This window comes from Stigmatopora argus, chromosome 1 (genome assembly GCF_051989625.1).
Source record: "Stigmatopora argus isolate UIUO_Sarg chromosome 1, RoL_Sarg_1.0, whole genome shotgun sequence".
NCBI lineage: Eukaryota > Metazoa > Chordata > Actinopteri > Syngnathiformes > Syngnathidae > Stigmatopora > Stigmatopora argus.
Window position 1 is genome coordinate 3,186,467 of NC_135387.1, and position 22,357 is coordinate 3,208,823.

At 40.8% G+C, this 22,357-nt stretch overlaps 1 protein-coding gene across 2 annotated transcripts in view; it reads left to right on the forward strand.

Moving 5' to 3' along the window:
* anks1aa (ankyrin repeat and sterile alpha motif domain containing 1Aa) overlaps positions 1-22,357 on the forward strand; it is a 96,832-nt gene that overhangs the window by 50,625 nt on the left and 23,850 nt on the right. For both annotated transcript variants that reach the window (XM_077600917.1, XM_077600839.1), the window contains exons 12-16: positions 131-174; positions 2,872-2,962; positions 6,951-7,423; positions 13,866-13,922; positions 17,102-17,171. In XM_077600917.1, the coding sequence (XP_077457043.1) occupies positions 131-174; positions 2,872-2,962; positions 6,951-7,423; positions 13,866-13,922; positions 17,102-17,171 (735 nt within the window). The remainder of the gene's footprint in view (positions 1-130; positions 175-2,871; positions 2,963-6,950; positions 7,424-13,865; positions 13,923-17,101; positions 17,172-22,357) is intronic.

Genomic DNA, 22,357 nt, shown 5'->3' on the forward strand with positions numbered 1-22,357 from the left:
CCTTTTTTAAATTATTTATTTAAGATTTAAAAAAAAAAAACGAAACAACTGAAGCCACAAATGTTGAAGCGGTGAAGTGGTGAAGGATCACAGTACTCGTTAATTTATCCTATGCTTTTTGTCTCCTCAGACAAAAATGCACGCATCCAGCCATCCAACAGTGTCTTACCTCAAGTATGTATCGCTTTTTAAATTTTTTATTGGTTGTCTGTATTTTTGAATGACCAGTTCTTCACAAACGGTTCCTCCAAAGAGCCTGTCTTGAATCTGGCCACATAATGGCTGATGGATCATAGGATTAGAGGTAAGATCGGGCCTAAAAAAATCCATCTTGACCCGACCCGGCCCACGGGTATTAAAGCCCGACCAGGCCCGAGGCCGACCAATTAACTTGATTTGCAGGCCCGAGCCCAAAGCAAACCCGAACGTGCACTGTGATGTTAGCGTCGCAACATCAGAGTGAGTTGTGACAAGATACTGATTTAATCCCGGTGTTTCTTGCAAATCATGGCCCCCGCTACTAGCTAGGACACTGACAGGGCATTACGCACTCATCAGACTTTTACCTATAAGCTTCAACACTTTTCTTTTAACTAATTTAACTAAATTAGTCTAATTTAACCCATCGTGTTTTTGGCAGAAAAAAAATGCAAGATTTCTTAAGGTTAAAATAATCTACGTATTTTTATGAACATGATAAATGCATTTGCACATCAAAATAACGCTGGAACACAGAATAAGAGGCCAGACAAAGAGAGCAAAAGAGAGATTTTGATGCACATTTGCTTAATTATGCGGAGAAATATTGCAGCCCACTAGGCTTTAAATAGAATAATGCAAATCAAATAAATGGGAAAAGATATATGAAATTGTTATTTCTATAGTTTTGTTAAAATGAAATTTAAAAACACAGCTTTTTAAATGCCTGATCAGCGTCGAGGTGCCAGTCTTTTTGCTCCCGTATGAAAGCAAAGCGCTACATTGACTACATTCAGCGAAGCAACGCAAGTTTATGTAGCATTTTCAACAATCAATTTGAAGCTTTTCCGCACCTCACTCTTACCGGTCAGTGCCTGTTTGACTTTTCAGTTCTCCTGTCTTTAGTTCATCCTTAACTTCTTGCTCCTCCATATTGGGGATACCAGGCCAAAATAGATGCGGACTTGCAGAGGGGAAGATTATTAAGAGGGCGACGTTCATGTGCGCACAGCATGCTCTGGCTCTGCGGCTCTTGTTTAGTAGTTAAATAGCAATTACATTACAGCGCCTTTTTTGTTTTATCCAAATTATTAATTTAATAACAAGTATTACAGTGGTACCTCGAGATACGCGCTTAATTCGTTCTGGGACTGAGCTCGTATGTCGATTTACTCGTAACTCAAATGAACGTTTCCCAGAGAAATGAACTAAAAACTAATTAATTTGTTCCAACCCTCTGAAAAAACACCAAAAACAGGATATTGGATTGGAAAAACATTTTTATTTGTTCTAATTCGCCATCTATTAACAAAGTAACAAATACCTAGTGGTTTAATAGCACTAAAATGTGTTTAATGTACTAAAATTAGACGGATTTCGCGGAGGGGAGAGAGAGCTGGACAGAGAGAGGGGGGTGAGGGGGGAGACTTTCTATTCCAAACGGCACTGAACAAGGAACTGCTGACAAGCGCCGGGGTTTCCACTGTAGGGGGCGGGTGGCGTGACCATAGGTTCGCGGCGATACAGGTTTTTACCTTTGGCGCGGCTGGGGTTGGCTGTGCACTCCGTGCGTGAGGCAAGGGCGTGAGTTGTGCCTGTATGGACTTGAGGGTTTGAGTTATTTTCGATACCTCAGTCAAAAGGAAGTGGATTGCTTGGCTGTGCTGGTCCATGAGTGGCGCAGGTTGGTCGGTGGGGGCTTGGTCTGAGCCCGCGGGGTCCATGTTGGCTCGATCGTGCTGTTACGATCGGGGATGAAGGACCCAAAAGCAGGCAAGCGCTGCAAGTCTGGTTTTCGAATCCTTTATTAGAATCGTCCACGCGAAGGGCAAAGCACAAGAGGGGATCACGTAGACGAGTCGTTGGTTGTAGGAGGATGCTCGGTCGCCGGGAAGTCCAGAGTGGGGTGTACAAGGGCGAAGGTGAAGTCATAGTTCGTGGTCCGTGGTTCGTGGTCGTGGGGCTGAGCGTGGTCGGGATCCTGGGTGTACACAAGAGGTCATAGATTAAACAAGGCAGGCAATGAGGAATTACAAGAGGGTACCTAACAGTAGAACTGATAAGACGATCCAGCGGCGTGGTCATGTTCTTGGTGGCCTTAAATAGTCCTCACTGGCTAATGACTCCCACCTGAAAGCGCTTGAGTCATCTGGCCCTGGGCCTGACACTGTATGCTCGTAAATCAAAATTTGTATCGTATCTCAATATAAATATTTGCCCGAAATTTTACTCGTATCTCAAATTGCTCGTATGTCGGGGCACTCCTATGTCGAGGTATCACTGTACTTAGTTTAGTATCCACACATCATTTTAGTATACATTTTTATAAACATATATTTATTTTAAAAAAGTCAGCGAAAGAGACCACACATCGTTTTGGTATGCATTTATATAACTCAGCGAGCGAAGCCCAGCCCGAGCCGACCTGAACCTGAAGTAATGATTGACATTTTAGGCCTGACCGGACCCGAATTTCGGGTCCAGTCAGTTCGGGCTCAGGCTCGAGTTTAAGATCTTACCTCTAATCAGCATGTCAATTACTTGTCTTGTGAGGATGGCCAGATGCACCATTAGCGGGGCTACTAGATCGATTGTGAACATGAAGGTACTCAAAGGGATTTTTGTGTGTTTGGAAAAAACTGATTATTTCTTTCATTTGTTCCATCATTATAGTGCAAACCCAACTCCCTAAATCATCCTGATACACAAAATTTGACAAAAGAAACACTGCATCCTTCAGGATGGGTGGGCCTTCACCAAGGAGGTAATGTCTTCGTTGTGGTTTATACACTCAATGTATATTTACAGTGAATGCTTTACCATACGTAGTGTCACTCTAGGATCCTATCATTTAACATTGTGTGTTTTGTGAAATGATAAGAGCAGAAGATGCCATTACCGATGATCAAACTAGTCCCGATCCAGGTAATATGGCAGTCTTGAACAATAAAACGGCAATGTTAACATGTACAGATGCTTGTACCGTATCTTTGAATTTATTTGAGTAGTCTGGGGACTTACCTCCCTTCCGCTATTGATATTATACAGGTTACAGGTTTTTTTTTCAAAAACTGATTCAGTACCATTTTTGATCAATAATTTGCCATCATTTCTTTTTTATTTCCTTTAGTTTCAATCAGTTTGCATTTTTATATAATTATATTTGTAGTATTTTATACTGATACTTTGTTTATTTTTACATACAGGTTTATTTTTTTATCTTTTGCATAGTTAGTACATTTTTCTAAATTGTTTACATTACTAATGACATATTGAAACATTTTGCCAACAGTGCAATACAGCACGTCACATTGTCCCTCATGTTGGGCTCCTGCATCTGCAGTTGTTTAAAATACAGTCATACCTCTACTTACGAAATTAATTGGTTCCAGAACTTTTTTCGTGACTTCAGAAATTCGTAAGCAGGTGTGTTTTATATGTAAATTCTCTAATTCGTTCCACGGTCCTCACACATCTACCAACTAAACCCTTTAAAATTGGTCATCATGTCCCAATTTTGTAATAAAGATGTGAGAAACACAAAAATGAGAGAAAATGATCATAAATATATTTATTAATGTCACAAAATGGATAACGTAAATATACAAACCCGTGTTAAAACGCATGGGAACAAGAGAAAGCTACCGGGATGCAACATAGAGATAGCACACAAACATGAACACACATTAAGCACAGCATTAAGAATTCAAACAAACACCTTAATCAACAACAAGCATTAACGTTTTGTGATTTCTTTGAAATGTAATTTTATACCCATTTTATAAGTCACTATTGGTTCTTACCTGCCTGCTTCTGCAGTGCTGGATGATGAACATTTTGGGGGCAAAAAACTACGAAAATGGACGGTTGTTGTGAGACAGCCAATGAGAGCCAAGTATATGGTGTAGGGAGCTTCTAAAGTGAGAATCAATGCATCCGCGGCAATATTTTCAAAATAAAGTGACGGATAAGAAATGCATGTACTTTTGGGGGGGTTTCGTTATTTTGATTTTTTTTCTTATTTCGAGGCACTCATTTGCATATAAAAAGCTTTCGTAACCTGGAAATTTCACACCTAGAGGCATTCATAAGTAGAGGTATGACTGTATAGCATAACAGGTATTATTTTTCCACATATTGTTACTTTTATGCAATCAAGGGTCAGCTTTATATCTGTTTTGTAAAAACATCACATTGCAGTAATTTTACATTCAGCAAAAACACGCAAGTCAATGGAAAAACAACTCTATCACAACAATTTCAAAATAAAATACAGGTTAGAGGAATTGTTTCGGAGGATGTTTGATTTTTTTTAACTTGGATTGTTTTTTTGGATCTTGGAACAAAAGGTTTCCCATCAAATAATTTTGTAACTTGAATACTGGCACATCGACGCTGAGCAGGCATTTAAACAGTTGAAATCGTCAAACATCTACATTACCATATAAAAGATGTAAATGTTTATAGTCTTGTTTAACTTTCCTTACAAAAGACAGGCTTTATTTTGTTATTAATAAATCACGCCTCGCGGTCCGGTAGTGCCAATGGTTAGCGCGTCAGCCTCACAGCTCTGGGGTCCTGGGTTCAAATCCAGGTCGTTCCACCTGTGTGGAGTTTGCATGTCCTCCCTGGGCCTGCGTGGGTTTCCTCCGGGTAAAGAGTCAGGGGTCGGCAACAAATAATTGGTTGAATATTATTGCACTATATTGCCATAAAGGGCGGCCCAGTGGCTTGAGTGGTTAGCGCGTCGACCTCACAGCTCTGGGATCCTGGGTTCAAATCCAGGTCACTTCCACCTGTGTGGAGTTTGCATGTTCTCCCCGGCGTGGGTTTCCTCGGGGCACTTCGGTTTCCTCCCACATTCCAAAAACATGCATGGTAGTCTGGTTGGACACTCTAAATTGCCCTTAGGTATGGGTGTGATTGTGCATGGTTGTCTGTCTCCTTGTGCCCTGCGATCGGCTGGCCACCAATTCAGGGTGTCCCCCGCCTCTGGCCCGGAGTCAGCTCGGATAGGCTACAGCACCCCACGCGACCCTAATGAGGATGAAGCGGTTCAGAAAATGAATGAATGAATGAATCACGCCACCTCCTCCCGACTCCGGAGTCCTGAATCCTCACATATAGAATATGAAATTTTGGGTTTGCTTTGGGCTCGGTCCTACAAATTGAGTTAATTCGCCGGGCTCGGGCCGGGCCAGGCCCTAATAACCGCGGGCGGGTTAGGATCAGGCTGGATTTTTTGGGCCGATCTTACCTCTAGTCAGATCTGATTACTGGTTCTCCTGCGAACCAGACCTCAGAAGACTCAGAATGCGCCAGGTAGAGGATGACTGAATAGTCAGCGAGTGTGTTTATCATCAGTCACAAATTAAATACAGTTTCCTACTGGAATTTGCTTTTCTACATGGAGTTCATCCGATCACTTAGAAATAACTCTTCAAATGTCAGCATATTATTGGTCATAATAAAAACGAGGCAGTTTTGCAGTGAACAAGCAATATCACAAGGTAAATACAAAGATAGGTAGCAGATATTACCCTTCACAGATTGCCTTAAATCCAAAGCAGCATTTTGGAATGGTAGTTGGCACCACCACATCTGTTTCTGCAAACCAAACATGACATCATCAGTGAAATATTGTGCTTGCAAAGCCAAAAGAAACACTTATCCCACATCTGTTGTGAGCTAATCCACTGAATGTGAGCTGCAACAATATTGGGCCATATGGAGCACCTGAGTACATGCCCCAGGCACAACCAAACTATTAAATAATTTTGACTTATATTCTGGGATTTTTTCTGTTTTGTGATGGAGACTTTACATGTGCTGGTCTTTATTCTTTTGTTGTGGCCACTGCACTCGTTTCCCCGTCAACAAACCCCCTGACCTCATGAACCTGACAGAGACAGTCCAGTCTCCTTCAAGCATGCCCCCTCTGCATGTGTCACTGTGCTAATTATCTAGTCTGGCCACTGAAGGATAGCGCGATTCAAATTTCCATTCCTGAGCCTTCATTCGAGTCCAGAATTAGAATTCAGAAAAGGAAAGCTACGAGTCACAGGGGCAGATAACGGAACACAATAGAGGAGCATGTTGAATCAAACTAGGGGGGGTGCTTCTTGGAATCAAAGTTGAGCTGTGTGGCGGATTTGATAAAGAAAAGGGTGTTTACTGTATGTGGCTGTAATTCTGGTGAAGGTGGAAAATTTAATTGTTTTAGTTGCACTTGCTATGCCATTTCGCGAAGGGCTTTTTCATTGCTGGACAAGTCCCCTGGTAAGGCTCTCCGTGGTGAGTTATCTGATTACCTATCATTTTATTTGTGTTTAATACACTGCGTGTGAATGGAGTAGTGTTTTTGTGACCCTGAATGGAAACAACAGACAATTGGGTCTGTCTGCCGGACCCAGTCACATTTCCAATGACGTAGAAAGGCTAATACAGGATGCAAGCAGGCGTTCGGCAGCAGCAGCAACTTGTCATAGGGCTGCGAACTGTATGTGGAATTTTGAGATTTCTCTCGAAAACATATGCATCCTGTCTTTTCCCAACTTTTCCCTCCCTCTGCCTGCCCCCACCTCTCTCTATCGCCCCTGCTTGGAAACAATTACAAAACTGTTTGAGCGCCTGTGTGGGCGGTTTCTTATGAGCCCAAGACTGAGGTTCTGACACGCATTCTTCCATCCAGTTTTAGCACTCCCAAACAGCTCTCACATCTTTGCTGACCTTGTGATGCTTTTTCTGTTTAGATAACACGCAGCTCAACCAGGATCAGGGCGCGGGTATTCCGGAGCAGTTTACTGGCCTTCTGCATGGATCGTCTCCGGTCTTAGATTATCGCGACGAGCCTTTCAGGATTCCAGGTGGCCTACCACCTGGCTATAACAAGCCACAATTGAAAGCTAAAGCGAAAGAGCAAGCCATTTCATCCGCACCCAGCCGTCCCAGTATGGCTGCCATCCTAACAGACTGTGACCCAAAAGCCATATATGCAACTGTGAACAAGGAACCAAAGGACTTAGGGGCAGTATCTGGTAGAATGCGTCCTCCCGGGGACCTGAAGTTGGCCCGCAGCCTCTCGAAGTCAGACTCAGATTTGCTTGTTTCGCCTCCAAGTGAGGAAGATGGAGGACTGGGGAATCGAAGTGAATCGGTTTCTAATTGCAGCAGTGGGAAGAAAAGGCTAGAGAAGTCGCCATCTTTCACCTCAGAATGGGACGAGGTAAGTGCAATTTCATTCAAACTGTTTTATGAATCATCTCATCAAAACAAGTACGCTTCTCACTGTGAATAATTATGAAGTTGCCGGGTTGAAGATGTGACTTTATAATGACTTCACCTGACTGTTTTATATGACGTGAAAAAAAAAATTGAAAGTTTGAGGCTAATTTGTCAGGCTAAGTGTGATTAACAGTGAGTGGAAATAAAAAAAAGGAATCAAATTAGGCTCAATTGGACCATCTACCATTTTCAAAATGCTGGTTCAACATATAACTACATAAATACATACTGTCATCCTTCACCACTTCCCGGCTTCAACATTTGCGGCTTCAGTACAGCTCTTTTTTTTACATTTAGTATAAAAAAAAATCATAAAAATGTCAAAATTCACACGGAAACTTGCAAGCGGAAGACACTTCCCTATCTTGCGCTTGCCACTAAGAAAATGGTGGAAGACAGGGGACTGTCACTCAACTCAGCACTGAAAAAGAAAAATGGCGGGCAGCGGGTGGTGGCCGTCACTTTTATCTGAGAATAGAGCTTTCTCAGCGGACTTGACAGCCGGGAGCCTCGGTGTGGGTGGATTTTTTCAGAAATTCGAGCCCCGGGGTGACCTTATTTGAAAATAGACCTTGCTTAGCGGATTGGATGGCAGGGAGGCTCGGTAAAAGTGGATTTTTTTTTCAGAAATGCGAGCCCCGGGGGATCTTAAGGCGGACACCGTCGACCTAAACCAAAAATAGAGCTCGCATAGTGAACTGAAGGGTCGGGTGCCTCTGGGTCGCGGAGCTGATGGTGGAATTTCCCACAAATGTTACAAGGTGCAAACTCCAGGCGACCTTACAATGGACGCCGTTGCCCTTGCCTGAAAATAGAGCCCTTTGGGCGGCTATGATGGCTGGATGCCGCGGAAGAATAACTGCTTGTAGCTGAGTATAGTGGGCGAACAATGTTGTTTTGTAACTTTCAGACCAAAGTTTAGTCTTCTGTTATTTAGTGATTGAGTTGTTGATAGCAAAAAAAATATTATCATGAAGTTTAGTAAGAATGGATTTATGAAATTAATAGAATCTCGGTAATCCTTCTGGCAAGGTCAGATTGTCACTCCCAATACATTTAAAACAAACAAGGATAGATAATATTTGTTCAATGGCAATTGATGGAGATTATTCAGAAATTTTACACTATTTTACTTGACAATTTCCATTTTGGGGTGACCCGGCAGGTGATTGGTTAGCAAGTCGGCCTCACAGCTCTCGGGTTCTGGGTTCTAATTCAGGTCGTCCATCTGTGTGGAGTTTGCATGTTCTCCCCGCTGTGTGGGTTTTCTCTGGGTACTCTGGTTTTCTGCCACATTCCAAAAAATAAGCAGGGTAGTCTGGTTGGACACTCTAGATTGCTCCGAGGTATGAGTTTGAGCGTGAATGGTTGTGCCTTTCCTCGTGCCCTGCAATTGGCTGGCCACTGATTCAGGGTATGTCCCCCACCTCTGGCCTGAAGTCAGCTGGGATAGGCTCCAGCACCCCCCGTGACCCTAGTGAGGATAAAATGGTTCAGGAAATGATTGAATTTCCATCCTTTTGATGCATTTCCCTACTCTACCAAACACCTCTACTCTAGTACTGTGATGTGTCACCACTTCGCGGCTTCATTACATCGCATTTTTTTGAATTTATCTTAAGTATAAAAGAAAGTTCATAAAAATGTCAAAATCCACACTGAAACTCGCAAGTGAAAGCAAGGAGATGAAAAATGGCGGTGAAAAATGTCAGGGCACCGCTTCTTCTTCGGCGCTGAAATGGGAGGCACTCAGCGCAGAAGAAGAAGAGAAATTTCACCGTAGAAGAAGAATGACGTGCCAAATAATACATACACATATAACAGCCGAGAAAGACAGTAAGGCTTTGTTCTTGGTTTTTAAAGTATGAGCACGGTCGAACTTGTAGATTAAGGCTACCACAGGGGAGGGAAAACCGGTCCTCGAGGGCTGTTGTAGGTGCAGGTTTTTGTTCCAACCGATCCAACACAAACAGTTTAACCAATGAAGGTTTCTGCTGAAACAAGAAGCACCCGACTGCAATCCACTGATTGCACTTCTAAAATACCAGATTGGTGGAAAGGTTTCCATTTATAGGCTGTAATCCGAAGAAAAGGCATGGTGTCTTTCTCGGCTGTTATGTGTGTATGTATTATTTGGCACGTCATTCTTCTTCTACGGTGAAATTTCTCTTCTTGATGGAAAGGTTTCCATTTATAGGCTATAATCCGAAGAAAAGGCATGGTGTCTTTCTCGGCTGTTACATGTGTGTATGTATTATTTGGCAGCCGAGAAAAGCGAAAGGCTTCTAGTGAGGGAGGTGCAAGGAAGAGGCAAGCCATTTCATTTGAAATGAGTGGCAATAATAACGAAGCTTGATGCGCGTGAGAAAGTGGTGAGCGTTGCACGGGAATACAACTTGAATCGTTCGACCGTCAGTACCATTTATAAACAAAAAGATCGAGCAGCAGCACCCAAATATTGAACGTTGCACAAAGTTTGCTAATCAATTAAATGATGCCATACAGTGTTACCGCATCATTTATGATGAAAAAAAGAAAACTGCAATCGTCATTAGATAGCTTCTTTCGGCCAGTTTCTAGTAAATCTCTCTCTAATGTATGTATACAGTACTGTATGTATTCTCTCCATTTTATTAAATATTTTTTTCAGTACAAACCAATGCGTGTAACTTATACAAGCCTTAAACATACAAATGCACTTATATAAACCTTCAATATACTTATATAGGCTTCAATATACTTATATAGGCCTTTAACATAAATTATAATACAAAATATAGCACTGAGCAACTTATGAACAATTGCTCGGAACCTAACTCGTTCGTAAGTAGGGGAGCGTCTGTACTTTAAAAACCAAGAACAAAGCCTTACTGCCTGTCTACTGGATGAGCAACCGGAAAGCCTGGATCACAAAGGACTGGTTCTTAAACTGTTTCATCCTGAACGCAAAGCTGTACCTTGCTGAAAGGGGGCTGCCCTTCAAGGTCTGGATTGTGCAGGAGGACTTGGAATCAAACTCCCATTAACCCGTAATTTTTTGTAATTATATAAAACAGAGAGGAACTATTTTCACTGTGAGTGCAGTATTCGAAGTAAAGTGGTACCTCGACATGCGAGCACCCCGACATACGAGCATTTCGAGATACGAGTAAAATTTAGAGCAAATAATTATCTCTAGATACGAGAAAAATTTCGAGATACGAGAAAGACAGGTGGCCAAGACATGAGAAGCTGTTTATCATTGTAGCGCATTGTCTTTTTTGCTGCATCTCTTTCGTGTATAACAGATATCTACGAGCACTGGGCAGAGCGTTGCATTTTCCCGTGTTTTCCCCCCGTTAGTCAATGCATAATACAAAGTGAACAACAATGGATCCAAAGCAAACAGGTGGAATGAAGAGTTGTGCAAAGAAAAGGCGAACGTTGACAATATTAAGCGCAAAATAATTGAAAAAGAGTGGAGTACGGGTCACAGAGCTTGCTCGGCAATACGAGAGGAATACGTCAACCATATGCACCATCCTGAAGCAGAAGGACACAATTAGGACTAACTATAATTTCCCCCTGGCGCAGTGACATTCATGACGAGATGGAGAGCCTTCTTTTATTGTGGATAAAAGATAAACAGTTAGCAGGAGATAGCGTGACCGAGTCAACTATATGTGAAAAAGCCAGCAGAATTTACATGGATTTAATAACAAAGAAAGGATCTGAAAAGACGGGGAGTACTGGAATACACTCAGTTATTAGACACGGGGAAGCAGCAGGTTCCAATTCGAAAGCCGCGGTGGAATTTATCAACACATTTGCCTCGATTATCACCCAGGAAAGTTACATCCCCCAACAAGTGTTCAACTGCGACGAAACTGGTCTTTTTTGGAAGAAGATGCCCAGGCGGACATTCATCATGGCAGAGGAGAAGGCACTACCGGGGGTATAAACCTATCCTGGCTACAAAGGATATCAAGCTAGTGAAGTGGCAAGAGTTTTCTGATTTTGTAGAAAAGACGCACACTGACAAGCTGGCAAGTGGTCGCGCGTTATCGTATTGTGAGGAAATTTGTGCGCGTCATTTTCGAAATATTTTGAAGGGAAGGCAAAAACAAAAACCCTTGATGCATTCCTTTTAAAAACTCCCGCTGAAAGTCCGGGTGGAGTCAAACCGGAGAAGAAAGGTAAAACAAATTAAAACAAAATTAGAATTAAGTTTTGTGTAAAGTTACATTAAACGTATGTTTGAGTGTGTCTGTATATATTAATCCAAGTTAATTTAAATTTGTTTGTTCTGTTACGGGTGCTTTGCCGTGGAAAGTCCTCCTCTCTCTCTCTGTCCGTCTCTCTCTCCCCTTCGCGAAATCCGTCCAATTTTAATATACTATTAAACACATTTTATTACTATTAAACCACTAGTTATGTGGTACTTTGTTAATAGATGGTGAATTAGAAGAAATAAAAAAAAATTTCCAATCCAATATCCTGTTTTTGGTGTTTTTTCAGAGGGTTGGAACGAATTAATTTGTTTTTAGTTCATTTCAATAGGAAATGTTCGTTCGAGTTACGAGATTATCGACATACGAGCTCACTCCTGGAACATATTAAGCTCATATCTCGAGGGACCACTGTATTTACAATTTTTTATATATACAGTCATACCTCTACTTACGAATTTCTCTAGGTAGGCAAATGAGTGCCCCGAGAGACGAAAAAGATAAGTTACAAAATCCCCCGAAAATTAAATGCATTTCCTGCATCCGTTATTTTATTTTGAAATTGTGGCGGATGCATTGATTCTCACTTTATAACCTCGCTACACTCTACTGGGCTCTCATTGGCTGTCTCACAACAAACACTATCCATGTTTCAAGATTCTCTTCTGTACTTTTGACTGCCATTCGTCGGCACGTGACAGTGTTTTTTGTTGAGTTTTTCCAAGCATGGATAAACCAGCTGCTTCTGTTTTTATCATCATGCCTCACAAGAAAATTACCAGCGCGAACGAAAAGAAGTTGTCAGCGAGGAGCATAAAATCGAACTCAGCCATCCAGGAGCAATATAACGATAAGGCGGACGTCTTTGGATAGCTTTTTTTCCAAAATGTCCATCAACCAGCACTGCAGAAGCGGAAGTTTATACATTATATTTAGATATTAATACAATAGATTAGATTTTTAGATTAGAACTCTTTCATCCTGTATTTGGGAAATTTCCTTGGTTGCAGTAGCAAGTACAGACCAAGCCATGCGATGGGTGGGGTCGAGTCGCAAAGGTCTGTTCATATGCCTATACCTGTAATATTTTATATATACACTTCTTGATAATTGTACTTGTGTACAATAATCTCTCATTTTTTGTGGATAATGTAGATCAGACATGGTCGAGATAAATGAAAATCCGCAAAGTAGGATCACCCCTATTATTACTACATACCAAACTACATGTTTTTCGCGCCTATACAAAAATACAAGTACAATTACAGTGAATGTATTTTTTTATCACAGTTACAGGCATATGAAAAGACTATAATGTATTAATATATAAATATAATCCATAATTAAAAAAACATTACAACTATGTTGCAATAATTCCCTTTGATGTCATTTATTAATCCAGTTTCCATACAATTTGAGGGATTTATAGTCATCGCAATTTATCGTTGCCACAACTCACTCTGATAACATCATTTACCTTAAACCTTTGAATTAGTCATGTGCCAGAACCTCAGCTTCTTCCACAGTTAATAGTTTCTAGGTGTGATGACAAGTAGGCTTTTTTGTTGTTGATAATGACGACAGGGCCTATGTCCGATTATTATTATTATTATTACCAAACTACTAAATACATATTTTGCATTAAAACTAAGAAAATACTAATAAAATCAATCAATGCAATCAAAACAATGCAATTATTTGCAAGAATTAACAATTGACAAAAGCAATTTATTTGAAAAGCGTTAGAAAATTACATATTATTGAGCTTTTTTGTAAGTGAGGTAAATGCCACTAGGAAAAAGCGTCCCAAAATCTGAAAATTCTCTTGCCAGGTAGTTATTCTACCAAAAATTCTGCTGTGAGATACTTGATGATTGAATTCCCACTTTCACCTGTTGACTTCCACATATCCAATGACTTTTGCCCGCTTCCATAGTTTCCATTGCACTTCACAATGAATCCCACTCCCATTTCAGCTCTGCATATTAATGCAGCACAAACACATAATCCCTCCACTCTCCACAGCTTTTTGTTTTCACGCTTTTACATTTTGTGGCTTTTTGTGCAGAATGTAGTGTATGTAAATTTATTTTTGGTGGTGGTGGAAGCGATTATTTTATGTTGGCCACCTGGTTTTAGTCAAAGGACAAAAAAACAGTCTGGATTCTCTTTCAGCAGACACTGATGTCTTCCACAAGCACAAAACAAGCAGGATCTAATTCCTATGACAGCGTAAGACGTCTACTATTTTCTTGTGTTCTAGTCGTCTTGGGATTCGGTCCTTTCCTCTGCCGGGGCAATGGTTGTATGGGAGTTTGGTTTGTGAGTTAACACATGTTTGGAATGAAATATGATTATTAATTTCTTACTCCGCCACCCGGTGGTGCAGTGTTTCTACCGCTTGCCTTTGGTGTGGGCAGTCTGGGTTCAATTCCCACTTGGTGGCTGTGTGAGTGGTTGTCTCTCTGTGTGCCCTACGACTGACTGGTGATCAGTCTAGGGTGTAGTCTGCCTTTTGCCTGAAGACAGTTGGGTTAGGCTCCAGCAACCCCTGCAACCCTTTCGAAGATGGGCGGTATGGAAGATGAATGAATGAATTTCTTCCTCCAAAACTATTTTGCATTAGATTTTCCCCTGTGGTTCTCTGGGTTGGGCAATTGTATAACCCCATATCTGAGAACACTTGATGATTATGACTTCAGTCTCTTGATAATTTTGTTATGGATTAGGGCAGGGGTGGGAAAACCGTTCCTCGAGTGCCGCTGTGGGTGCAGGTTTTTGTTGCAACCGATCCAGCAAAGGCACTATAACCAATGAGATATCTGCAGAAAACAAGAAGCACCTAACTGATCCACTGATTGCACTTGCAGGACACCCGATCGGTGAAAAAGTGGCCTCTTAATGGGTTGGAATGAAAACCTGCACCCACTGCGGCCTATTGTGGAATAGTTTGCCCACCCCTGGGTTAGGGTCACTGGAGTGAATCAATGTGATGATTTCATCTACCGTATTTACTCGCATATAGGTCGCATTTTTCGGACAAAAAATGATGATTGAATCGAGTGTTATATGTACATAAAAAGACGACGTGCACGAAACTGTAAGGTGATAAAGATGAAACACTATAACTCAAGACAATGTGGCCGATACAGTCATTTATTTCAAAATAGAAAAAAATATCAACAGATAAAACGCTAAACAAAATTTATTTTGACGTCTATAAATGAAATTCAAGAAAAAAAATGTATCTTGCATAAAACTTGAAAAAACTCACTTGTGCCTGTTACTGCTCGCTCAGGGCGTTGCCATCTTACCTAAGGCGCCGCCATCTTACCTAGGGCGCCGCCGTCTTACCTAGTTAAACGTGCTCTGAGTGGCCAGACGCGAGTAGCCTTGATACATGTGTTCGTAGTTTTTACCATGTCAGCAACTACCAATAGTTGTTAAGGCTGAACGAAGGTCTTGCGGTCGATCGTTAAAATATCAGCCTTGATATCTGCATAATGTGTATCTCATGCTATTATTGCACCCAGAGACTTGGTGAACACTATACCGCCGCTACGGACACACTTCCTGGTTGTGCTTACGTTACTTCCTTTCTGAAAGGAAATGATTGTACATTTGTGATTCTGAAATAAAACAAAATTCCGCTTTGATTTTTATTTCTTGTTCGAAAGTGACAACTATTGCAGTAATATGAACCAACGAAAAAAATTGAGATATTTCGACATTAGAAGGAATTTGGCCACCACAACATCTTAAACTTCTGCTAAGAAAATTGTCATTTCTGTCATTAAAAAGCATCAGGTTCTTATCAAGATAGAATTATTTATTTTTTCAAATTGAATAATTAGATATTTTGCATTTACTAAGACAGGCATATGAACTTCCTTATGATATTGACCCTAATAATGTGCTTTTAATTCATACAGTACAGAAATACCTTAAGATTTTCCCTTCAAAGTAACACATTTGTAGTCGCTATTAAAACCATGAATATGGAGGGGAAAATTGTGAATCAGGGGGCAGCATATAAGCGAGAAATTGTAAAATGTAATAATTTAAGCCAATTTTAAGGGTGCGGCTAATACGCGAGGGCGGTTTATAGGCGAGTAAATACGGTAGGTTCATGATTTTAAATTATGGTCCTCAGTCCGCTTTTTTGGTTCCTTTTTAGATTTTAATTTTTGCAGGCAGGATTTGACAAACCACCGTGTGCCACCTGTGCTAACATTGTTCAATCATTGGACAAAAAAAACGTAAAATACGGAAGTAAACAATCACGGAGCTCTAGCTTGCAGGACACATGCTCATATTGATATGGTTCGCCTAGTTCCAAGCATTTATGGTATATTTGGTGAATCAAAGGGTATTGATTCAACGTCGATTTTATGTGCAAATATAGAGGACATTCCTCTCCTCATTGCTGTTCAACCAAGACTCACTCACGTTAGCCAATGCACTGCTAAACAAATAACATTTCCCATAATTTCTGTGACTATGGAAGCCTAGTTTGTGCAAATAGGTGTGTGATTTCAACTTTAGTCCGAAACAAGGTGTGGACACATAAAGCATATCACGGTACGCTTGGAATTGAAATGAGGCCACCTCTCTGGCGAGGTCTAAGAACAGCTGTTTGGTCCGCACTAACATTGGTTTGTATGTATATACACCAGCCCAAAACATGCGCACCACAGATTTTTAATTTTGGTCTGGTTCCAATGTAGGGTTTCAAATAGAGATGGGCGATATGACAAAAATTGTTATCACGATTTAAAAAAAATATATTTATATCAGTTGATATCGATAATTGTCACGAAAACTATCACATATTTTTTGTTTCCAATTTGAAACTTCAAACTTATGTGAATAACTAAATAAATTACTTTCCTCCTTATTTAAATATGAAATTTACTGTTTTACCTTACTTTATAAAAAAATAGAATATGAAATATGATGATTTAAAAATTATTTTTTGTTGTTCTGTTGAGCAATAAAGATAAGACAACTCCCCCCTTACACTCTAAAAAGTAAAGAAGAAAAAAAAACCTGTAGAAATTTTGACAGGCGTCTTTATTTTTATGAAATTGCCTTCAAACCAAAAGTTGCTGTGCAATATGAAATAAATAAAATAATCAACTGAAGACATCATCACCATTGGCAAGCAGGCTTTTTTCAGCCTCACAAAGAGAAACAAATTATCTCACATGGCCATTTACAAAAAAATAAGTTGGATACTACTGTCAATTTGAATTACTCTTGTAAAAAATATTCATAGATGCTCCTATATCCTTTTCAAGGGGAAATACTATGTATTTGAAGCATGTGGGTATCATTTATGGTGGAAGGTGGAAGACCAATGATGATAAGTGCTACATAAATACTCTCTCTGCTTGTGCTTGTGTCCCCAGATCGAGAAGATCATGACACTGATTGGTGCTGGCATTGACTTTTCCAGAGCTCAGCAATACGCTACACCAGGTATACATTACAACCAGTAATGCTACAAAAAATATTCGACCACTGTTGGAAAATGCACTGCATTTATTTGGAAAATGTGCTGTATTTATTTGGGCCAGCTAAAGAACTAATACATTTTTGTTCTACCACACAATACAGTAATCCCTCGAATATCGCGCCTTCACTACATTGCAGATTTTTTTCTGGGGGATTTTTTTTTTTATTTTTTTTTTTTGTAAGTTCATAAAAATATGAAAATCCATGCTGAAACTCACAAGCGGAAGCCACTCCCCTGTCCTCCGCTTGCTACTCGGACTCAGCACTGAGGTAAAAAAAAAAAAAACTTTTAAATAGGGGTGACCCTACTTCGCAGTTTTTCGTTTATCGCGGCCATGTCTGGTCTACATTTACTGTGATAATCAAGGGAATACTGTAGTTCAGGGGTGGCCAAGTCCGGTACTCAAGAGCCCCTTTCCAGTCTGTTTTCCATGTTTCCCTCCACCAACACACCTGAATCAAATATTCAGGGTCTGTATGAAGAGTCTGGACAGCTTGCTGATGAGTTGATCGTTTGATTCAGGTGTAGTAGAGGAGGGAAATATGGCAATCAAAGTGGAAAGGGGCTGTCAAAGCTGGGCTGCCTCGACAATGATCTTCATACAGAGGAAGCAACAAAACACGTGGTAGTTTTTAGCTCCCGGCCGAATGGAGGTTATCTGCACAGGAGGCCCCATCTCGATGGCTCTCAAAATGGTCGCCGCTCGGTCCGCTTCCTTTGTTCTTGGCTAGCCCCCTTGGCTAGCCCCCACCCTTCCTAAGAAGGGGTCAGCGCTCGACAGAGCCAAGCGACCACCTCGAGGCCTCCCATCCAGATACGCCGTTCACTCGGTCGGGGAAGGTATTTAATAGAAGTTAGGCGGAGACAAACTTTAGGCGGGGACACAAAAGGGGTGGGTTATATACAAAGTGATGACAGGCCTTGACCTGTAGGTGTCAGTAAAAATTCTATTCTAGTGACTAAATTCATAAAAGTGCAGAAAGGTGCAAGATTAAATATAAGAATACAGTTCATATTTCACATTTCCCCCCTGTTGTAACTTGAAAGAATTTTCATTAAACATATCAATTTGTATCCCTCCCCTCCAGGTTCTAGAATACAAATATCATTGACAGTTACTCAACAGGGTATGGAAAATAACAAAATCACATGTAAAAGCAGAGGCGAGAAATGATGTAATCAGTGGTAAAAATTCCTCTACGTCACTCTTAATGAGCGAACCCAATATTTAAATCAAGACAAACACATTTGCATAGAGGACTCGTCACAGTTCGAAAGAATGCAATAATCTCCAGTATGGTCTGTCATGCGGTGATACTGTGTCACTATAACCTACTAGCGTGTGCTGGATTGTGTTTTGAATCATAACTTTCATACAGGGGATTACACACATAGAAAAAATACAGAACAGTAGCAAAAACCGCAAGGTTGCAATTTTAAACAGAATTGAGAATCATGACCCGGTTATTAACCACGACCACAATGATACACCTACGGCTGAATGATCCTGGGCCATGGTGTTGACTAGGGCCTTTATTTCAGCTACGGCACGAGTAATGTACTGGTTTCATCTGGGATGAAGGTGCAGCAGTGTTCTCCCATCATGGCACACACATCTCCATCTTTGGCTGTTATCAGATCCAGGACTATCGGTCCTGCAACTTCCCTAGGGGCTTTTAAATCATCTGCTATACCCTGTAGGGCCTTGACAGTTTGGTTAATGAACACTCATGTAACAGCTCAATGTCTTTACACATGATTTTCTGGGGGGGGGTGGACCACAACCTTTGGTCAACAGGAACATCATCGCACCAGATTGAATCACGTGGTTTGAATTGCACTGATTTTGCACTGATTTTGATATCTTACTGTTATGTTCACTCGTCTTAAAAGGAATGCATCTTAGACCATCTGCACGACAGCAGATTTAAATGTGACGCCTCGACCCAGTGAATTCAGGATGTCAGGATCTGTGGAAATGGGTATACGGCTACACACATAACAACTTTCATTCGCAACAATCAGTTTTTTCTGGAACACCATGAAATTATACCACACGTCTTCTTCATAGTAGTTCTCCAGATTGTTCTTTCATCTTGCTGTTGAGGGATCGAAGACCCTCCAGGGCCTTGGTTAAAACTCCCGTCAGCTGCTGTGTTGTTCGGGATGAACGTGCAGCATTGGTCGCCAAAGATGGAGCACACGCCACCTTTCTCTGCCAGGAGCATGTCAACAGCAATTCTGTTCTGGAAGGCCATCAGCTCTGTTCATGGATGGCTGCAAACCCTTCCTCCGTCCTGTTCTGGAGTCGTGCAATTTGGTCAGCGAGTTTATACTCATCTGATATGCTGCGGGGAACCCCGATGTTGATGTAGGTTGGGTCCCCATCCAAGAGCGGACCGCTTGGCTCTGCCTTTCCAGTGATGAGGCAGGACGTTTCCTGCACTTGTTTTCCAACTCGAGTCTCTGTGGGCGGGGCGTTCAGATACGCCCAGGTTGTCACTGACAGTGCAGTCACTGACAGTCCAGTCACTGTGATGTGGGTGGCAACAGCTTTCACTGTGGCTTCTGTATAGAGGTGCAAAGTCTATGGGAGGTCAGGGTTAAGTGAGGGGTGCTCGTGGCTGGTGAGTAGACGTCAGATGAGTTTCTTCACGGACAAGGGTTTTGACACCGTCCGACTTGGTCCACTCAGAGTCACCTGTCTCGAACGACCTTGAACCGACCTTGGTGAATCGACTTTGACTTTTCAGTGATCTTTGCTGCTGTGGAGGTTGGTGAGTTGGGCCACGAATGGGTCTTCCCATCGTGGAGACAACCAGGACTTCCTTTTATGACTCGGATCAGGATCCAGTCACCTGGCTTCACCACCTCCTGCAAGATAGACAAAAAGATCACGGCAGCTTACATGTTCTTTGGATAAGTTTCTCTCCTTCCTTAGTCTCTCGTCATGGTTACTCTTCCCATAGAGGAAGTTAGAATGGTCTTCCATGAACTATCTCAAAAAGGTGTTAATCCCGAGCTAGTTGGTACTATCTTTATATACGTTTTGGCCAGTGTTAGGCGTTCTGGCCATGGCTTATTTATCTCCCCCATGGTTTCTCAAGCCTTGGTTTTATCGTACCATTTGTTCGCTCTACTTAGGTGTTTTGCCATGTTTTGCACTATGCTGTTTGCAAAATGAGCTCCATTGTTACTCCAGCTGATTCTGGAGATCCCATGTTCTTTACAGATCAATAAAATAACAAATTAAACAGTTCCTTCAAAAATTTTAAAAGTAGGTATTTCGATGTCCATCATATCTTTTCCTCCCTTTTGAGGCATTTATGGCTCAATTTTGGAATAATTTTTGGTAGGCACGGTAGGCCTTTAGCTGTGTGCAGTTCGTCTGCTGACTGTTCTTGAGATCGGCTCAGTTTTGTTGTTGTGTATGCTGCTGTGTAGTGTTTGCGCTGCTGCTTTAGCTGCTGTATTCTGTCGTTGTCTTTAACACGTGCTTAAAATTTGCTTACGGCTATTTGGTTCGGCTTAATACCCCAATGAACAAAAATTGCAACAATCTTACTTATTCCATCACTATAGTTTGTGTAAATTTAAATGCCTTATCAGTCAAAATCAAATATGCTAGCTGGTATTCTATTATGATCACTGCTTCCTTGTTAAGATCAAGAACCATATTTGTTTTTCCCTTTCCTCTAATTACACAAATTAACTAATCATACTAAAAATAGGAAAAACACAAAAAGCAAACCAGGGTGCTTTCTCCCCAGGAAAACAGCTTTCCCGTTCTCTGTAACAGTTAAATTCACATCAATTAATATTCCAGAAACAAAATGCACACATTTATAATTCTGAATATAATTGAACCCACTAAATTGTAATCACCCCTTGTTTGTCAAGGTTAATATTTTAGCATAATTGTATCCTTTAAAGCAATTAAAACTCATTACTTATAAAATGCATACTAATCAAGTCCCAATTCATCTAAGAATGTGTATTGCGTTGCATATTAAACTCAGTTGTTTGAAATTCAAAATATCCCAATCTAGTAATCTTTTTATCAAATGTAACATTCAATTGTCTTTGGAGTTTGTCAATCATCTCCTCTAAAACTTTCTTAATCAATATTTTTCAATAGTCAGGCATAAAATTAAAATCTAGTAACATTTCTATCCATTGTAGTTTCTCTTCTCTCTAATTGTTTACTTTAACTATATGTAAGAAGATCTAGTCTCAATTGTTTACTTTAAAAATCTGTAAGAAGATCTAATCTCAATTGTTTACTTTAACTATCTATAAGAAGGTTTAGTCTCAATTGAAACGCTTTCACTTTTTTTTATGGAGACAATAAAACCAATATAAAAAATTCCTCATGGCTTACAGCATTGCTCCTCGAGCAATAATCTTTCCAATCAATATTTGAGTGCTTGCCATTTCGTCTGATTACGTCAAAAAGTTTATCTTACCTGTCTCCTTCATACGTTTCAACTGAGAGAACCTTCTTACAGAGCACAAAATGGATCCCGCTATTTTCATGTTTGCTGGTTGGTCAGGAACACGTGTGTTGAGCACCCAGGCTCCCGGGACCGCCGTTGGTCCAGTCTGTTTTCTGTTAGGAAGCACAGTCTCCTCCTGCTAACCCAAATTCAGTGTGTTCCTTTAAAGTTTTTTCTTTTATGCAAATAGCCAGATTAGCCTCATCCTCTAGTTCCAATCGTGTAGTGAATAATGGCGTTTGGTATGGTCTACTTAATAGGATGTCCATATTTTGTTGTCCGGTTGACCTCGTTATGTAGGCGCAATGACTTCATAACGAAATATGGAACCTTTTTTTTTCAATTCAGTCAATTATTCTGTTAACACAATTTGGATGCCATTATCACAATAAATCAATAGTACTTTGGAATTTCGTATCAAGCACTGTCTGTGTTTTTCCCAGTGCTCCCAAATTTCTCATAGCAGATTTGTTTCTCCACTTCAAATTTCACATTTGGAGTACTGCTGCTTTTTCATTAAAAATTTCCTTGGACGAAATATTTTTCCATAATTTGGCGTTGCCATCCGTGAAACGGCTTATTGGCAAATTCTGAAATCGATTCCAATTTGCTAAATCATTTTCCACCTTGATACCTAACCGATTGATCATATC